We start from the raw sequence: 19,726 nt of genomic DNA on the forward strand, positions 1-19,726 counted from the left end.
CACAGGATCCTAGAACGTACACAAACCCACCCGCCCAGGAATCAGCACCAGAAGGGCCCAATTCCCTTGTGTGAAGCAGGGAAAGTGACTGAAAGTCAGCAGAGAGCAGAGCAAGCGCCATTTTTCTCTTGTGGACCCCTCCCCACATACAGTGCCACAATGAAATGATGTGGGTTGTGCCTTACCCAATCTGGCAAAGGAAGTAGACTTCCAGGAAGTCCAAGAAGCCCAGAGAATCCCCAGAAAGTTGTACCCAAGGATGCACACCCCAAGGTACATCATAATTAAGTTACTTAAGATAAAGGATAAGGACAGAACCTTAAAAGCAGCAAGAGAAAAGAAGACAGTTACCTACACAGAAGTTCCATAAGACTATCAGCTGATTTCTCAAAAGAAACCTTGCAGGCAAGAAGAAGCTGGATAGATTTAAAGTCATGAAAGACAAGGACCTACATCCAAGATTGCTCTATCCCACAAAGCTATCATTTAGAATAGCAGATACAGGGCTCCTAGATAAGGTCAAGTTAAAGGAGTTCATCATCAACAAGCCCTTATTATATGAAATGTTAAAGGGACTTACTTAAAAAAAAGATGATGATAAAAAATATGAACAGCAGAATGACAACAAACTCACAACTATCAACAACCGAACCTTAAAAAACAAACTAAGCGAACAGCTAGAACAGGAACAGAATCATAGAAATGGAGGTTATGTGGAGGGTTGGTAATTAGTGGGAAGGGGGAGGGGGAAAATGGGGGAGAAGGTACAGAGAATAAGAAGCATAAATGGTAGTTACAAAATAGACAGGGGGAGGTTAAGAATAGTATGAGAAATGGAGAAGCCCAAGAACATATATGTGGGACCCATGGGCATGAACTAAGGTGGGTGAATGCTGGTGGGAGAGGAGTACAGAACGGAGGGGAATAAAGGGGAGAAAAAATGCAACAACTGTAATAGCATAATCAATAAAATATATTTTTTAAGAAATCTACCAAAAAAAAAGAAGGAAGAAGAAGAAAAAAGAAGAAAGAAGAAAGAAGAAGAAATATATTTGCTGGGCCAGAAAGCAAGAGGTGCTGAAAGAATGATGGGAAAATGTCAACTGGCAAAAAAAAGCCAGATTAAATATAGTCCCACTGGTCACATCTAGGACAATCTGAGCATCCAAATAAGAATGACAGTAACATTCCTGAGGGCCTCCTCTGTGCTAGGCCCTGTCCCTGTGCTAACAGAAACTCAGGCAAATATTCTGAAGTGCCATGAGTTTTCAAGTTCTCAAGCTTGTGTACAAATAAAAATGACCCTCTTGGAGCCTTGCACTAGAACCAACTCTGACTTTTCAGCTGTGACCAATGCTATTTCTGTGTAATCACCACAACCATTTATTCAGGCAGCCACCACTGGAGACCTAGCTACCATCACTACATGCCAGACTGCATGCTGAGCTCAAATCCATAAGTTTTGCTGTTAACGTTTTCTGGTTACCTGAGTCATATCCTGTTATGTCTTCATTAGAGTTTCTAGTTCTTTATAATCACAGCAATTCTTTTCCAACAGTAAAATATTTAAAATCCCACATTTTACAGAATATGAAACACAAATGGCCAATAAATATATGAAAAGAGGAAAACATAAATTAATACCATAAAAGAATACCATTCCACACTTAGCATGTTAGCAAAAATTAAAGGAAACAATTCGATATTAGTATTGGAAGAGATGTGAAGTGACCTCACTTGCCCTTGATGAATGTTAACTGGTACAATCACTTCGGAAATGTTTGCCATGACATGACCAGTAAAGTAAACCTCCACAGAGCATTTGACCCAGCAATGCTACTTCTGGGTGTATCTGCCAGAGTAGCGGCCTTCAATCTTGGATTATTTTACATCACAAACTAAACAGTCACATATACACACAGAGTTTTATGAAACAATATAAATATACCCTCAATACATATTATGCATTCTGGTAAATTCTATTCTATCCTGATCATGACCCACCAAAGTGATGTCACCATCTACTATGGGATCCCAGTCCACAGTGTGAACACCACTGCTTTAAAAAAATCTGTGACCCAAGGGACCAAGGAAACAGGTACAAAAACATTTGCAGAAATATTGTCATAATACAAAAAAAACTAAGCTCCAAATTTATAGACAAAATAAATCACTGGCTGCCTAGGGTGGGAGTAGAAGCAGAGATTCAATGCAAATGGTCACGAAGGAACTTTGGAGGTAATGGAAGCATTCTAACACTAGATTGTGGGGACAGCTACACAACTCTTTACATTAACTATAATCAAAAAAGTTATAAATCACAATATTCACTTACAACAGGTAAATGTTATAGAACATCAATTAAACTTTGATAAGGCTCTTAAAAATTTTAAACAACTTAGCAACCCAAATTCCTGTCAACATTGGAAAAGATTTTTATTTTTTATTGCTGTGTAATATCCTATTACATATCAAATTGCAGTATAGTTGTACAATGGAATACTACAGAGCAATTCAAAGGGATGAACAACTACATTCATCATCAAAAAATAATGTATCACACGAATAAAAATAGAGCAAATGAAAGAAGTCATACAATATATACATAACCTGTTTCTATTTATATATATATGTGTGTGTGTACATATATATATGTGTGTGTGTGTGTATATATATATATATATGTATATATATATACGTTTAAAAAGGTAAAATGAAGCAACAAATGTTTAGGAAAATATACACAGGAGGTAAAATAATAAAGAAAAGCAAGAAAATGAGAAACCTAAGCTCCAAGACCATGGTTCCCTGGCAGGTAGAAGGGAGATGCAACTAGAGAGGAACAGGTCCTCCAAGGTTCTGGCAATTGTCTCATAAGATGGGTGGTGATTACAAAGATGCAACTAAAAAGTAAAGAAGCTTTGCAACACTGTAAGTCTATCTGCACAGGGTCCTCACACTCACCTTTAACCAAAAGGCCCCATTCTACCCTTTCATGACAAAGGCCACTCTAACTACTGAATGACAGTCATTCTTAGATGCCAGAAAGGATTCCAGAAAGTTATTTTAGATGCCAGTCATTTTTAGATGTTGTATTTCCTTCTGAGAAGACTTACCTTTGAAGATGTACTTTTAATATATACCTATGCCAGTTTTCCCTATAGAACAATATTGAGAAAACATATTCTTAGCAATGAAATGACCAAGGCCATAGGTGCCTTCTGGGGGTATCAAAACCAACAGGCTTTGGCACTGAGGGGTAGCCTGGATGAATGCCCACACAAGAACACCCTGAGCCACCCCCAGAAAGGAAGAAGAGCGTGGACTTTGGAGCAGAGCCAGCCTGGACTAGCATCCTCACTTTACCATTTACTGTATGTCCCTAGACAGTGATTTTGCTTCACACATCTGTGACATGGCAGAACACCACCTATCTCACAGGGGACTGACAGGACTGCATGAGGCGGCAGCCCTTCTGCTCAGGTCATGACCTGTCTAGCTACCCACAAGAAATTGACACAGTCCACTTCCCCTGAACCATGAAAGAGCCTCTCCCTGAGAGACTGCAAGGAAGGGGACAGCTACCTCAGCACACTGGACTTTGGCAATGTAGCCGTTGTTCTGCAGCTCCATCCAGTTGGCTTCATAGAGCTTGGGCCCGATCAGAAAATTTAAGTCAACAATTTTATCATCTTCCCGGACAAGAGTTGCGGTCAAACCCAGCTTGCAGTGGGCCTGCACAATGGTGAGCACCCGTCGAAACATCTTGGCTGGGGAAACAATTGGTGATTCACACTGTTAAAAAACTTCTAAAAACTTTTTTTTAATCCTCACCCAAGAATATGTTCACTGATTTTAGAGAGACAGGAAGAGGGAAAGAATGGAAGAAGTAGAGAGGGAGAGAGGGGGAAAGGGAGACATCCATTAGTTGCATCACGTACACGCCCCAACCGGGGTATATCCCTGACTAGGAATCGAACTGGCAAACTTTTGGTACATAGGACAATGCTCAGCCAACTTAGCCACCCAGCCAGGTCCACACTGTTACTTTTTTAAATGCCCAAGTACCACATACAGACTTGCGACTTAACACTGGCCTGTGACACTATGTGGGCTAATCCCTGAGTTTCTGGGTATCTGGATCACAGGAACCTGGCTCTAGATAAGAATGACCATGTGGGAACACTTAATCACCACTGCCAGACCTCTTCAATGGAAGGATGAAAGGAGAACAAAAAGTGAGAAGCAACTTCCAGCATTCTCCACACCATAGCTCAGCAGGAACACCAGTGGCAATTTGACATGGGACCTACAACACTTAATGTGCCAATTATCCAAGGGATCTGTCACCCTGAAACCTGCACTAAGGTGACCAAGAAGATAGCTGGGCACCTGGGGATCAGAGGAACACAAGGAGCCAGATCTGGTCAGTTTCCCATCGTCTTCCCAGAAACCAAGAAGAAAACAGGGTAAGATGAACTTCAGATACCCTGACCTGCCTTAAGAAACTCTTTTCCACACTCCTCCAATTAGCTGGTAAACCAGCAGCTTCCTCTGTCTTCCCTTCTTTTGAACATTGTAATTCTTTTTGGTTTATCAGATTAAATAAAATAAATACATAAAGGGTATGAGGTATTAATTTTAAAAGACCCAATTTATGAGTTTCCATGGGCTCACATTGTAAAAATTCTAACAGTTTATCCTTGAACAAGTTTAAATTGTATGGGTCCATAAGAGTCAACTGTACTTTCGATCTGAGGTCAGGAATCTGTATGCAGAGGACCTACTTAAGTTATACAGAGGTTTCTAAAGGGTCGCTGGTTTGATTCCCAGTCAGGACACATGCCTGGGTTGCAGGCCAGGTCCCTGTTAGGGGGCCCATGAAAGGTAACCACACACTGATGTTCCTCTCCCTTTCTTTCTCCTTTCCTTCCCCTCCCTCTAAAAGTAAATTAAATATTTTTTTTAAAGAATCTACCTTTCCTTATAAGCCAAATCCCTCTAGGTTTCAGAGTCATACCTGTGAAGTACAGAGTTAAGACTCAGCAGTCATTCACAAAGCTAGTAGATGAGACCTCTGTAACATGCAGACAGTGTCATGATCAAATTAGAACCTATCAGTATGCTATTGGTTCGTATTTATGCTGTGTTAAATTTTCTGAATAATGCTCCTAGAAGCAAAGACAAAATGTTTCTGCCTAGACATACGTTAATTTCCATGATAATAATTAGCTACAACTGACCCAAATATGAGCTATCATTCTGAAAAATATTAATATTAGCAAACACAACTTCAAGGCAGGTATCTATTTTTAAAATTTAAAATACAAGGTGGGGCAAAAGTAGGTTTACAATTTTCACATAAAAAATAACATAATTAACAAAAATAATACAAGAATAAAAAACATTATACAGAGGTTTCTGATGCACAAGAACTGGCACCTCGAGTTGGTCAACTTTATTCTGAAGAAAAGTTAAAATGCTTATCTTACAATTAAAGGTAAGGTTAATGATAACACTGAAGAATGAGAGGTCAAACTGTACCAAAACATAAATGAAAACTGTAACAGTAAAATAACGGAGGGCTGTCTAATCCTAAGGAAACACCTAGGTTTCACAGAGTTTCACGTGCCGAGGCCTAACATGGATTACACACACACTTAGAAAACAAACAAAAAACCAGGGTTAGGGTAACCCCCCAAAACACTGCCAACTAAAAAAAAAAACAAAAAAACAGGTAGCCAAGAACCCCAGACAAGTTTCACCACATCAGAAGGACAAGGTAACCACACCAATCTAACATGGACCCTGGAAGGCAGAACCAGGGATGGCCCAAGGATTATTAGCTACAGGGCAGCAGAGTTAGGCCCTCCCTGAGGCATCTGCCCACAGACCATTCACATGGCTATTACACTCTCTTACAGCTGTGACAGCTGTCAAAGGAGAAGAACTCACATTACAATAAAGTGCACAGCTTGATCAATTTTTATACAGGTACGCACCTGCAGAACCACCCAGGTCATGATCTTAGTGATCATAGCACCTAGAATTCTCTCTGCTGACCTGTCCTGTCGACACCAGCTCCAACTCAAGGGCACCTTGACTCTGGCTTCAAATATCATGTAGGACATCTGCCTCCTTTTTGACTGGATATTATATCACAGTTGTTATCTGACATGTATTTGCACGACTCTTGTCCTGCCTACATTGTCTCCAGTGACAAGCACAGTGCCTGCTACTTAAAGCATTTCAATAAATACCTGTAAAAATAATGAAATTGGTACAGTGACTCCCATGCAATAAACACTTTATGCAAGTACTGTAGTAATTTATTAATATAATGACCTAATAGGGCTCCTTTTGAAAGATCTGTAAAAGAACACAGCAACCTTTTCTTTTTAAAATATATTTTATTGATTATGCTATTACAGTTGTCCCATTTCCCCCCTTCACTCCCCTCTGCCCTGTACATCCCCTCCCATCCATATTCCCCACCTTTAGTTCATGTCCATGGATCATACATGTAAGCTATTTTGCTTCTAGATTTCCTATACTATTCTTACCCTCCCCCTTTCTATTTTCTACCTACCATCTATGCTACTTATTCTCTGTATCTTTTCCCCCTCTCTCCCCCTCCCACTCTCCTGTTGATAACCCTCCATGGGGTCTCCATTTCTGGGGTTCTGTCCCTGTTCTAGTTGTTTGCTTAGTTTGCTTTTGTTTTTGTTTTAGGTGTGGTTGTTAATGATTGTAAGGTTGCTGTCATTTTACCATTCATATTTTTCTTCTTTTTCTTAGATAAATCCCTTTAACATTTCATATAACAAGGGCTGGGTGATGATGAACTCCTTTAACTTGACTTTATCTGAGAAGCACTTTATCTGCCCTTCTACTCTAAATGAAAGCTTTGCTTGATAGAGCAATCTGGGATGTAGGTCCTTGCCTTTCATGACTTGGAATATTTCTTTCTTGCCCCTTCTTGTCAGCAAGGTTTCTTTTGCGAAATCGGCTGACAGTCTGATGGGAACTCCTTTGTAGGTAACTGTCTCCTTTTCTCTAGCTGCTTCTAGGATTCTCTCCTTAATTTTAATCTTGGGTAATGTAATTATGATGTGCCTTGATGTGTTTCTCCTTGGGTCCAACTTCTTGGGGCTCTCTGAGCTTCCTGGACTACCTGGAAGTCTATTTCCTTTGCCAGATTGGGGAACTTCTCCTTTTATTATTTGTTCAAATAACTTTTCCACTTGTTGCTCTTCCTCTTCCTCTTCTGGTACCCCTATTATTCGGATGTTGGAACGTTTAAAGATGTCCTGGAGGTTCCTAAGCCTCTCCTCACTTTTTTGAATTCTTGTTTCTTCATTCTTTTCTGGTTGGATGTCTTTCTTCCTTCTGGTCCACTCCATTGATTTGAGTCCCAGTTTCCTTCCCATCACTACTGGTTCTCTGTGCATTTTCCTTTATTTCACTTAGTGTAGCCTTCATTTTCTCATCTAATTTGCAACCAAATTCAACCAATTCTGTGAGCATCCTGATGACCAGTGTTTTGAACTGTGCATCTGTTAGGCTGGCTATCACTTCATCACTTAGTTGTATTTTTTCTGGAGCTTTGATATGTTCTTCCATTTGGGCCTTTTTTTTTGTCTTGACATGCCTGTTACATAGTGAGGGGCGGAGCCTTAAGTGTTCACCAGGGCAGGGTACCCCACATTGCTGCCTTGTGACACTATGTGGGGAAAGGGTCAGAGAGGGAACAATGGCACTTGTTCCACTCTCCCCTGGATTCCAGTCACTTCCCCCACTTCCCACAAGCAAATGGGTCCTTCTGGTGCTGATTCCCAGGGAAGTGGGCTTGTGTACATTCTAGGACCCTGTGGGTCTCCAATGAACTCTCCTGTGAGGCTGGGAATTTCTCCAACTGCCTCAACCCCCACAGGTGTTTTCAATAGTGGTTTGAGCCTTTATTTCCCTGTGCTAGGGCCCTGGGTTAAGCAAGCCATCCCGCTCCCCAATAGCTTCTCCAGGTTTATCTGTGCACAAATGTGGGACTGCCTAGTCTGCAATCAGCCACCTCACCGGGTCCACCTGCTGCAGCCTTGCCTGGGGGTCCTTTCTGTCCCACTGCCCATCTCTGCCCCTCCTGTCTGGATGAATGTTTCTTAACTCTTTGTTGGACTTCCATACAGTCAATTTTCGGTCAGTTCTGGTTGTTTTTTGTTTTTAAATTGTTGTTGTCCTTTTTTTGGTTGTGTGAGGAGGCACAGTGTATCTACCTACACCTCTATCTTGGGCGAAAGTCCCCTATTTTTTTTTAGATAAATCTCAAAGGTTTATTATTCTATTTAATCCAATGTGGTATCTAACAGTCAAAAAACTTACTCTGATTTGCTATAATTCCCTTATTTAACATTTGCTCTTTGCCCTGTTGAGGACCTAAACTCAAAATCCTTTAGAGCTGTTAGGTTTCACTCTCCTGCACAAACAGAGAGTAAGTGATGCAGCAAACCATAGCAGAGAGACAGGCACATAGCTAGCATGAACTGTACACAGCAAAACCTCATCCCCAGATAACCAGGCCCAAGCCTGGCTGCCACCCTCTGGGACCCGGGATGCAGGTGAAAACAACATACTAAATATATACTTGGACAGAAAGCCTCCAGCCTTCGTAAGCTTCAAATGCAGATGATAGGTTCTCTGTATTATCAATTTCCAATCTAATCAGACCAAATACTCACACTCTCCCAATTTTTTTTAGTTTTTAAATGATCACAAAGTAAAACTAATTGTTCTCCAGTGGGGGGGGGGGTCAGTGAGTGTGATCAGTTCTATAAATTTTAACTCATGTATAGATTTGTGTAACCACCACCATAAGTGGGAATACAGACCAATCCATCACCCCCAAAACCTCCCTTGTGTCCTCCCTTTATAGTCACCCTCCTCTACCCCACCCTGGCACCCACTGCTCTATCCCCATCATTACAGTTTTGTTTCAAGAATGTGCTGTCAAAGGCTTAACACACCATGTAACCTTTGAAAGAGGCCCATTCACTCAGCACACTGCCTCTGAGATTCAGCCAGGTTGCCACACACAGCAATAGTGTGTCCCTTTTCACTACTTAGCAATGATCCAGGGGACAGATGCACCAGTTTATCTCTCCAGTCACCTACTGATGAGCATGTTGGTTGTTGCTAGGTTTTAGAGATTATGACTAGAGTCAGAATAAACATTCGCATGCAGGTTTTTGAGTGAAGCTACATTTTCATTTCTCTAGGATGGACATCCATGGGTGATGAGACTGTTGAGTTGTATGGTTACTTTCTAATAAACTACCCAACTTGTCCAGAGTGACTACACACTGTACACTGCCGCGGGCAATGTGTGACAGCTGCAGCTGTTCTGTACTCTGTCAGTACTGGGTATTGCCAGTGTTTTATTTTAGTCACTCTAACAAGTATGCAGCAGTGTCTCATTATGCTTTTAATCTGCATTTCCTTGAAAGCTAATGATTGGGAAATTCTGTTCAAATGATTATTGACACCTCTACATTCTCTTGGTGAAAAATCTATTCATGTCTTCTCTCATTTTCTAGCGTCTTTGTCATTGCCTGAATGTCTAACAGGCAATCGAATTAAAATGTCTAAAGCCTAACCCTCATCATCACTTTCCAAACCTGCTCCTCCTAGTTTGCCCCCCTTTAAAAAAATATTTTATTTAGTTATTTTTAGAGAGAGCAGGGAAGCGAAAGAGAGGGAGAGAAACATCAATGTCTGGTTGCTTCTTGCATGTCCCCTACTGGGGGCTTGATCTGGCCTGCAACCCAGGCATGTGCCCTGACTGGGAATCAAACTGGTGACCCTTTAGTTCGCAGGCCAGCGCTCAATCCACGGTGCCACACCAGCCAGGGCCAGTTTTCCCCACTTCAATTAATGTACACTCTATGCTTCTAAGTGCTCAAGCCAAAAACCTGACAGTTATCCTTGACTTCTCTTTCTCTCAGTTCCCACATCCAATCTGTCAGTTTAACCTTTACAACATATCCAGAATTAGATTACCTTTATTCTTTTTTTTTTAATCCTCACCTGAAAATGTTTTATTGATTTTTAGAGAGAGAGAAGGGAGAGAGGGAGGGAGGGCAGGGTGGGAGGGTTTCTCTCTCACATCAATGTTTCTCTCACATTGATGTAAGAGAGAAACATTGAGAGAAACACTGATAGGTTGCCTCCCACATGCACCCAGACTGGGGATCAAACCCACAACCTTGGTACATGCCCTGACTGGGGACTGAACCTACAACCTTTTGGTATATGGGATGATGCTCCAACCAACTGAGCCACTTGGCCAGAGTATGATTACCTTTATTCTTACTAGGTGAAACCTCTTGTTGGGATTCCACAAATGAACCCACTTAGCTGCTTCTATCCTTTCATCTTTCAGTCTATTGTCAGGACAGTAGCCAGGGTGATACTATTCTAGTGTTAAGTCAGATCATGTCACCTTTGCACAAATTCCTCAAATAGCTTCCCACCCAATCAAGGATATAACCCTTACTGTGACCTACAAGACCCTACATACAAGATTTGCCCCCAATAGCTACCCTGCCTGTCCCTCTACAACCTCAACTTGACTGTCGCCCTCTAGTCACATGGTCACCTTGCTGTTGTTTTGTTTTTTTTGTTTGTTTAGAGAGGGAAGGGAGGGAGAAAGAGAGAGAGAGAAACATCAATGTGCGGTTGCTGGGGGCCATGGCCTGCAACCCAGGCATGTGCCCTGACTGGGAATCGAACCTGTGACACTTTGGTTTGCAGCCCGCGCTCAATCCACTGAGCTACGCCAGCCAGGGCCCAACCTTGCTGTTGTTGGGCCATGCCAAGTACTTTCTGGACTTGCACCCTGTTCCTTCTACCTGAGAGACACCTGATCTCTACCTAGCTTGCCATGAACATCTAGGTATCTTCAGACACCAAGAGGTGCTGGAGTAGCTCTCATTACACAGAAAAAAAAAAGCAGATGCTAGAGCCATTTGGACAATATTTTGAATACTCCATGTAAAATGCCTCCAATATCATTTCATTGAGTATCTCTAACTGAAACTTAATTTATCAAATTCCTCTTAATTTGTTCTATCAAGAAAGTTTTGCCTGGAATACTATACAGAAATAAAAGGAACACACTATAAATACATGTTACAATGTGGATGAACCATTATGCAAAGTGAAAGATGCCAGATGCAAGAAAATATGTATGATCCTATTAATATGGTGTCTCCAGAAAAGGCAAGGTTATAGAGATAGAAAGCAAGTCAGTGGTCACCTGGGGATATGGATGAAAATACTGACTATAAATTAATATGAAGAAGTTCTAAAACTAGATCATGGTGATGTTTGCACAACTCCGTAAGTTTACTAAAAATCTTGAATCATATACGTATAATGAGTGGGTTTTATGGTATTTAAGTTATATTAACTTAGCTGTTTTTAAAAAACAAATTGCTTACAATACTAGAAGTAGGGCTTCTGTAACATATTAAGGATTAATACTTTAGCCTTCAAATAAAACAAATAACACTATTGCAAGGATTTTCAGTGTTCCTAGTCATTTTTACAGGACCATAAAAAATGAGTTAAGGGTAAGCTGAACTGCAACAAAAAAAATAAGACTGAAAAAGAAAGCAACTACTCTGGGCCAGTGATTAAGGAAGTTGTGAATGTATACACCATCCACCCCTACCCTTACCCAAAATGCTTCTGACTTATTTAATTATTTTCTTTAATTGATTTCAAAGAGAGAAAGGAAGAGAGAAAGGAAGAGAGGGAGAGAGAAACACCGATCTGTTGTTCCACTTACTGATGCATTTATTGGTTGATTCTTGTATATGCCGTGACTGGGGATCAAACCTGCAACCTTGGCATAGTGGGATAATGTCTAACCAACTGAGCTACCCAGCCAGGACACTTAGGATTTATTTAAAAGCTTTACCCAGTAAGTCTCTGTAGAAAGATGGTTATACTGCACAGCAGCCCCTCCCTCAAGCCAACAGCTGGAAATCAGTTTTTGTCTATGCAATGACTGGGCAACTTAGCTCTCACCCTGCTTACCTGGTATGGTATGTACTTCATCCAAGATCATGAGGCCCCACTCTTGAGTTCTGAGCCACTCCATAACTCGCTCAGCCTCCCAGGACCTTTTGGTGGTGTGGCCCAGCATGGAGTAGGTGCTGATGGCAATGGAGCAGCCTATGGGCTTGTCCTTGGCATCAGAGGTAAAGCGGCAGATCTGGCTGTCATCAATGGTGGACCACATCTTGAACTGGGCTTTCCACTGCTCCACAGACACCGCTGAGTTGCCTAGTACCAGACAGCGTTTTCTGACGGTGCATGCAGCTGTCACACCAACCAGGGATTTCCCAGCACCTACAAGAAACCAAAGAATAATCCTACCCAAGGCCAAGCTGAAATGAAGGACAGAGATAGACAGATTGATCAGCACACAAATCTGGACAAATTATTTGTAACCATCTTCACAGCTGACATTATGAAGCACTTACTGCTCTGGAGTCTGTTTCTGTCTTCATAAAATGGAGCCATGCTCACTTTACACACAAATATAAGAAGTAAAAGAGGCAAGTGCCAGCCCCTATTGTAGCATTTTACATGTATCTTGTTTAAAGGCTGAAACCTCAAAACAAACCAGAGATAAGAGACTGTATTATTGCCATTTTTTTCACTCCATTCTTTTTTGTTTAAGATTTTATTTATTTATTTTTAAAGAGGGAAGGGAGGGAGAAAGAGAGAGAGAAACATCAATGTGCGGTTGCTGGGGGCCATGGCCTGCAACCCAGGTATGTGGCCTGACTGGGAATCGAACCTGCGACACTTTGGTTCACAGCCCGCACTCAATCTACTGAACTACGCCAGCCAGGGCCAGTATTATTGCCATTTTAAATGTGGTAGAACTAAAGCTAAGGCATAATTTGCCCAAATCCATGGAAAAATGGTCTTTCTGGGGTAGACTGTGCCCAGCACACAGATCCACCATGGAGGACTCAACAAAAGACAGCTGTCATGACTACACAACCAAGTGGGCTGAGAAGTCAAAAATGTAGTAAGTGTGTACACTGCTGGTAAAGACAGAGAAGGTGAAATTTCAGGAGCTTCCACATTTACTACCATCAACCATTTGAAGATCAAGATAAAAAAATCAAGCTATTCCTTTAGGCAGCAATATAACTGTGCATCAAAATAACTCGTGGAGCTTTTAAAAAAGAACCACCACCACCTAAAGGCCTAGGTCACTCCCTTAGAGCTCTACCAGCTTAAGTCCAGGACAGCGGAGTCTTTGTGACTACAGGCCGTGAAGGTAGACCAGGAGCTGCCATGACTTGGGATAAATAATATCAGATTGAAGCCAGGGCTGCCCCTGCCTTCGTGGATGCACACACTCTACCCTGCTGTCCAGGAACAAGCCAGTGTCTGTGCCTGGGAACCTCCACACAAACAGGCTTCACAAGACTGACTGTGAAGAAAAACAGCCCAACCCAGCATACAAAATGATACCTCCCTGGCACACTGTTGTTTTTCTACACTGCCCAAGAATTCACACACTGCTTAGGTGATTTGTATACCATCTGTCTCCACCTCACCAGAATAAGCTTGAGATCAGAGTGTCGCTCTCTCCATCATTACATCCTGGTGTGGATGGAGGTCAGGGTCCTGCACACAGCAAGCACTCAAATACTTTTCAAGTCCTGAATCAGGGAGTCATCTGACCATGGTTGTTCTCTGGCCAGGTGTGAGGTACATTTAGAGAAAGGTACACGAGAAAATTTTGGGAGGCAGCCTGGAGATCTTCTTCATTTAAGCATCACTTACCACAAGGAAGAACAATGACCCCTGAACGTGCACGCCCATTCCCAAACATCTTCCGCAAGCTCTTCTCCTGATAAGGTCTAAGGACAGCTGTGGGTTTCAGGTCAATGTTGATATCAGGGTTAACAGAATCATTCCGAAAGTCATATTCTGCCAACAGAGGGTACTCCAGGTGAATGCAACGTTTTTGAAGCTCCTCAATCATCTCCTGGGGAGTGAGAACAAAGTAAGTATTATAACTTTCCTAACTTCAGAGCATGCTCATAAACAGCACATATTCTAAGGGGACTTGTGGTCAAAAGGACAGCAGTTTATCTATGCTTTGGCAACTTCAGATCCTGCTTAATAACAGCTGGGTTAAAACATGGAAAGGCAACCCAAACTAAGGACATATACAAAATGAAATCCAACCAGCTGCCAAAAATGCCCCTCTGGCACCATTTCTCACACCTCCCTAAGAACTTGTGAAGGCTGACCCACCAGCGCGAGGCCCACAGACATCAAGAAGGAGAAAGCAATTTGGGAACAGATGAGCATTCCTTCCTCTCACATAGACTATAGAAAGAGTCCGTGCAGCACTGGACCAGCTTCTGACATTGTCTTAGAGAAGGAACCAGGAGGGGATCTGTTCAATAACCTGCTTGACTTCAAAAGATACTGTCTGTGTCTCTTCTTCATCTTCTTCATCCTTGTCCATTTGCTCATAAAAGTCAAATAGATCCGTGGGGATGTCAGATTTACCCTGTGGATCTGTCACCTGGGAAGTGGAGGGCCCACCACTGTCTTCAGCAGTCTTTGCAATCTGTAAGAGAAAGACAGGATTTGGATTCACATGCAACAGTTAGCCCCACTGTTACCAAGCAAGAACTTAAGTTGCAAGAAAACAGCAAGGCCACTAGGTTGCAAATACTGAAACAGGAGCACCTGAAAGAGCTGTAATACCAAATGCTCCCACCCCAGGGTGACCCAGAAGCTCACGTACAGCAGATCTGCTTGTGAAAGTCTCTGTGATGAGCTCAGTCACCTCCCCCTCAGAGCTCCTCAGGCGGCACTCCCGAATCACTGGATCCTGGAGAAGATGCTGGATAACATCAGGGTGGGAGCTTTCAACAAAGTACCTACAAGAGGAAGAAGGTGCCAACTGACTAGTACACCATTTTCAGAGGGTCTCACTGCTCAATCAGATGTCTAAAAACAGTGACCTTATGCCTCTCTCCACTTTATCACTCTCCCACAACCCTTTGCCAAATCTAAGCTAGCAACTACTAGCTACCTAATATGAGAGTTGTAGACAAAGCCATACTATGAAGAAAAATAATCCAAAATCTGAGCCCTGGCTCCACTTGGGGTAACGTGGTGGCCAGTGAAGAAACTTTTAGATTTGGCCACATTACGTTACTTACTCCTTTGTATCACCTTACTCAGGGGAGTGGGTGTTGATGCAGAGTGGACAGTCCACAAATGTTGGCTTCTTAACATCTGCAGCACAGAGAGTGAAAGTGCCTTGGACAGGCCTGCCACACAGAATCCCTTACCTGTTGTGCTTCAGGACCAGCTTGACTTTTCCATAACTGACAGTACACAACTGCAAGGAGTAACAAATCAGGTAAAATTAGCAACATGCAGCCCACTCAGAACGCATTCACTACTGGGCACGCCCTACCACCTATCAACCAAGTATAGAGTTCATGTTGCTATAGGAAAACTCAATGTACAATCTTAACATGGTCAGAGCTGCCTACATTGAGCTTTTTCTACTACACTCTTCATTTTGAGAGCAACACCTTCTTCTTGTCTAACTAATGTTAATACACATTTCTTAATTAATAAAGAGCTGCTTAAAATCTTTATTTTCCCTTTCTCTTTCTTCTCTATTCCCACAGGCCCCAGTCTAATCCATAGACCCATCATACCACATCAGTATTACTCCAGCTCCCAGCACAATGCTGGCCAGAGAGTGTGTTCTGTAGTTGTTTGTTGTGTAAATTAAATGCAAAGCCTCCTGGCCTCCTCACCAAGGTTTCTATTTCCCCACGTAGCATATAAGCTTCTTAATGGTACAGAATAAAACATACATCCCTCCAGGTTGCGTGGTGGCCATGAAAAGCCACCCCTCAGACCCAGGGCTGCTGCCTGCTTCCACAGCTGCCTTTCTGGATCCACCAATGCACTGTGACAACACCTACAGGCCTGCAGGCAGCTCCCAGCCAAGACTGAGTGCAGCAAAGTGCTGATGTGGTTCATTCCAGCATATAGCAGGCCCTTTTCCCTGGGCAGCCTTCCATATCACAGGAGAAGAGAACTCTCTCTAGAACTGCTGCTAGCTTCTCTGAGGTTGGATGCATTACTCTTCTGGAGCCCTCTGGCACTCATCTTCTGCCACACCAGATTTTGGGGTTTGAATCCAACTCCCCTTAGATAAGCAGAGGGCAACAAAAGCCACTGTCCATCTCTTCTGAAAGGTATTTCACCTATCTCTTTGAACAAACCCAAGCATTTTCAACTGCTCTTCATGTGGAACACTACCCACTTCAACATTTGAAGTTCTTTTTGACTTTTCCTAATGAAAACTGTTGACTATTATCTGATGCAGGTTATTCAGCCTTAGATGGAGTTTACCATCTGTGTTATTCTACTTGGGCTGTTATGCAGAACAACATACAGTGGGTGGTTTAACAACAGAAACTTATTTCTAAAATTCTGGAATCAAAGTGCCAGTGATTCAGTTTCTAGTGAAGGTTCTCCTCCTGGCTTACAGAGAGCTTTCTTGTTTTGTGCTCACATGATCTTGTCTTTGTATACATGCAAAGAGAAAGAGAGTGAACAAGCCTTCTGGTGTCTTTTCTTATAAAGACACTAATCCTGTTGGATCAGGTGTTGGGAACTGTCCTGCCTGGTTTCAGGAGCTGTAACCTCGCTAACAGACTAAAAGGCCCCACGGCTAGGGGACCCTGGGACCATAAACCACTAAGGAGACGAAACTTATCTTCCTGGCAGGGGTGCAGCCTCTGCCCCCTTTACTTCAACCTGCTTGGCACCTGGAGGATGGCTGGATAGTCAATTATGGATAAGATTCCTCAAGGAAGGAACAACCTAAGACAGGCACAATCACGAAGGGGCCATCATGGAAAGGCTTAGGGGACCATAGAGGAGGGACAAAAGACCCTCAACCCTCAGCTTTGTCATAGCCTGAGTCCTCATTCTATCTGTAAAATGTCTCCTAATCTCTTGGCTGCCTAGTTTCCCCTGCCTGATTCAGGCATGAAAGAATGTGAAGCAGGGTGCAGCCTTGTGCCAGAACCAGTGGTTTCCAGGGGCAATCAGAGCTGAGAAAGAATGCATTAAATCCTGTGAAACCTGCTTTGCTAAGAATGTCCTCAGCTATGCATACTAAATGTTTAGGGTCCAAGCACAAAATAAGTTTGTTTCCCCAGGTTTGATGGCCAATTGTCATCAACCTGTCTACCAGACCCTGACTCAAAAGGACCTCCATGATCCCAGAAATGCTGTCTGTTAACCTTATCTCCTTTCTTTGATCATTACTGTCTGACATCGATTGATGAGCTTTACATGCACACTATGCAAACTATGCAAACTAAACTCAATAAAAGTCCATTGAGAAAGAGACTCCAGGCCCTTCTCATCAGATTGCCAACTTTCCTCCCTAAGCAGATCATGTCTTGGTAGATTTCTTCTCATCCATGGCGGCGGGAGAGCTATGCTTTACCCACAATCAGGGAACCATGCTTATGACCTCATTTAACCTTAATTACTTCCTTACTTCAAATGTGGTTAGGGTTCTATGATACGAATTGTGGAGAGTACACAATTCAGTCCACACCACTATTAGCTTTGGGCTGCATTCCCAAATAACGTTGGCCAAAATGGGCTTGAATTACTACCCTCATTGTGTGAGTACCCACTGGCTAAGAGCACCTCATGGGAAGTGTGGCCTCAGCAAGAACACAATGCTAGATTCACAGGAGTAGCAGCTTGTACAGTAATGAGTTATTATGCTCCCCACACTGGATCTGAATGGCCATTTTCTTGACTGCCACAATTAACAATATGTCACACCTGTCCTCAGTATTACTACATTAACGGGGAGGACAAAAGTGCCAGCCTTTTCCCCCACTTACCTTAATAAACTGAATGATTCCTTCAGGAATTCCAGTCTTGCTGAGCTTCCTAAGGTATTCAGTGATGTCACTGGTTTGCAGCCCAACACTGACAGCTGCATATAGGGAGTAGGCAGTCAGTTTGTACTCATGCACATGGGTTGGTCGGCACACTGGCTCTGCAATAGCCACGAGGAAGTCTTGAGCATATTTGTAAACTGGAGAGAAGGCTTCTAAAAAAATGTGGCCATCAGGAGCCTGAGAAACACCAAACAGACATAAAACTAATGAATTTCTAAGACTATTAGGTTTTTCCCGTATCATTTATCTATAAAAGATTAAGTTGCTAAAAAAGTGATACACCAAGGATAGTTTTGTAAGCACTCCTTCAGCCAACTGTGGGGCCTTTTACTTTGATCACATACAGGGAGTGAAAATAGAAGAAACGGTTTACAAAGTCAGTAGCTGCTTCCCACTATTCTTCACAGTAAAACCCACCTTACCATCTATCCTCAAGTTACCTTTTGGCTAGATCAAATGAATGCAGAGCCTTGATTACTTCAAATTGAGCAAAAAAAAAAAAAACAAAAAAACAAAAAAAAACTATGTCTTCACAAATTTTTAAAAGTGGGGAATTAAAATGTTACATAATAAATGCCATCTATTCGGTGGAAAAAAATATTCCCAAACTTGCAGTAGAAGTGGAGAGAAGGGGATGTAAAATGTGGGGTTAGAGAGGAAGAAAGCTGGCACAGGTGTGCACACCTACCATCCCTATCTCAGCTGTCCACACTACCGGTATGAAAGCTCTCCCCAGCCAACTCTGCCAGCAGTAGCCTGAATTTGTTTTGGCCCCAAAGATTCCTTGCGGGCCCTGCCCTGGCTGTCAGTATGCTCACCACCCAAAGGGGCCGGGAGATGTGGTCTGCCTTCAGCGGCATCTGCAGCCTGTAGTCCTTGGCTCCATACTCATCCAATTTTGTGCTCGACTCATCCACTTGCTTTCCGGCAGCCGAGGGCACCGCCTCCTGAGAATCGTTCCCAGGGGCGTCATCTTCATCTTCCTCCTCATCCTCGTAGTGCCGCTTCTTGGACTTCTTCTTATCTGGAGATATGGGCACAGAAATGAGCCCCCCAGGAGCAAGGGCCCCTCTGCCGCGCCTAGCGGCATTTCCGGGAACCGGCCGCAGCCAGGCTGCAGCAGCCCACACGTTTCTGGCTAAGAATCGAGTGCTGCAGGGGCGCCTCTCCCTCAGACCCTGCCCACCCGACCGAAAACACAGGGCTGCCCAAGGGCCACAGATCACCACTACCCTCGCCCTCGCCCCCGCCCGGCTCGGGGTACTGGTCGGGGAAAACGACGCGACTGTGAGTGCGGACAGCCAGGCGCGCCGACGCCACCTCTCACCGCGGTCCGCACGGTCCCTTTTGCCCATGGCGCCCAAAGCAAGAAACAAGCTGCCTGTCTCCCAAGGGCCAACTGCTCTCCAGTCACTTCCGGTTCACCCCGAAACTCTTCCGACGACCACAAGGAAAGTCCCGCCTCTGAGTTCCGGTGGCCGGGTAGGCCTGTGAGTAGGGGAACGGGGGTGCGGGGAATGCGGGGGTGCGAGCGGGTGGCTGCTGAACGACACGACCCAGTTCGTGACCACGCGCGGGTCGTGTTATTCTTTCTTCTAGTCAGTGATGTGTATTTTCTGAGCGCCTGGCGTGGTCCTCAAGCACTGTTTTAGCCACTGTTGGAG

At 43.3% G+C, this 19,726-nt stretch overlaps 1 protein-coding gene across 2 annotated transcripts in view; it reads right to left on the reverse strand.

Moving 5' to 3' along the window:
* Positions 1–19,513, reverse strand: part of ERCC3 (ERCC excision repair 3, TFIIH core complex helicase subunit) — a 35,888-nt gene extending 16,375 nt beyond the window's left edge. For both annotated transcript variants that reach the window (XM_045826016.1, XM_045826017.1), the window contains exons 1-9: positions 19,390–19,513; positions 18,881–19,086; positions 18,003–18,239; positions 15,399–15,448; positions 14,846–14,981; positions 14,501–14,665; positions 13,867–14,071; positions 12,094–12,408; positions 3,586–3,770 (exon numbers count right to left, since the gene is read on the reverse strand). In XM_045826016.1, the coding sequence (XP_045681972.1) occupies positions 3,586–3,770; positions 12,094–12,408; positions 13,867–14,071; positions 14,501–14,665; positions 14,846–14,981; positions 15,399–15,448; positions 18,003–18,239; positions 18,881–19,086; positions 19,390–19,417 (1,527 nt within the window). In that variant the 5' untranslated portion in view covers positions 19,418–19,513. The remainder of the gene's footprint in view (positions 1–3,585; positions 3,771–12,093; positions 12,409–13,866; positions 14,072–14,500; positions 14,666–14,845; positions 14,982–15,398; positions 15,449–18,002; positions 18,240–18,880; positions 19,087–19,389) is intronic.
* Positions 19,514–19,726: the final 213 nt, after the last annotated feature.

This window comes from Phyllostomus hastatus, unplaced genomic scaffold (assembly GCF_019186645.2).
Source record: "Phyllostomus hastatus isolate PE091 unplaced genomic scaffold, TTU_PhHast_1.1 phas_scaffold_60, whole genome shotgun sequence".
In the NCBI taxonomy this organism is placed as follows: Eukaryota; Metazoa; Chordata; class Mammalia; order Chiroptera; family Phyllostomidae; genus Phyllostomus; species Phyllostomus hastatus.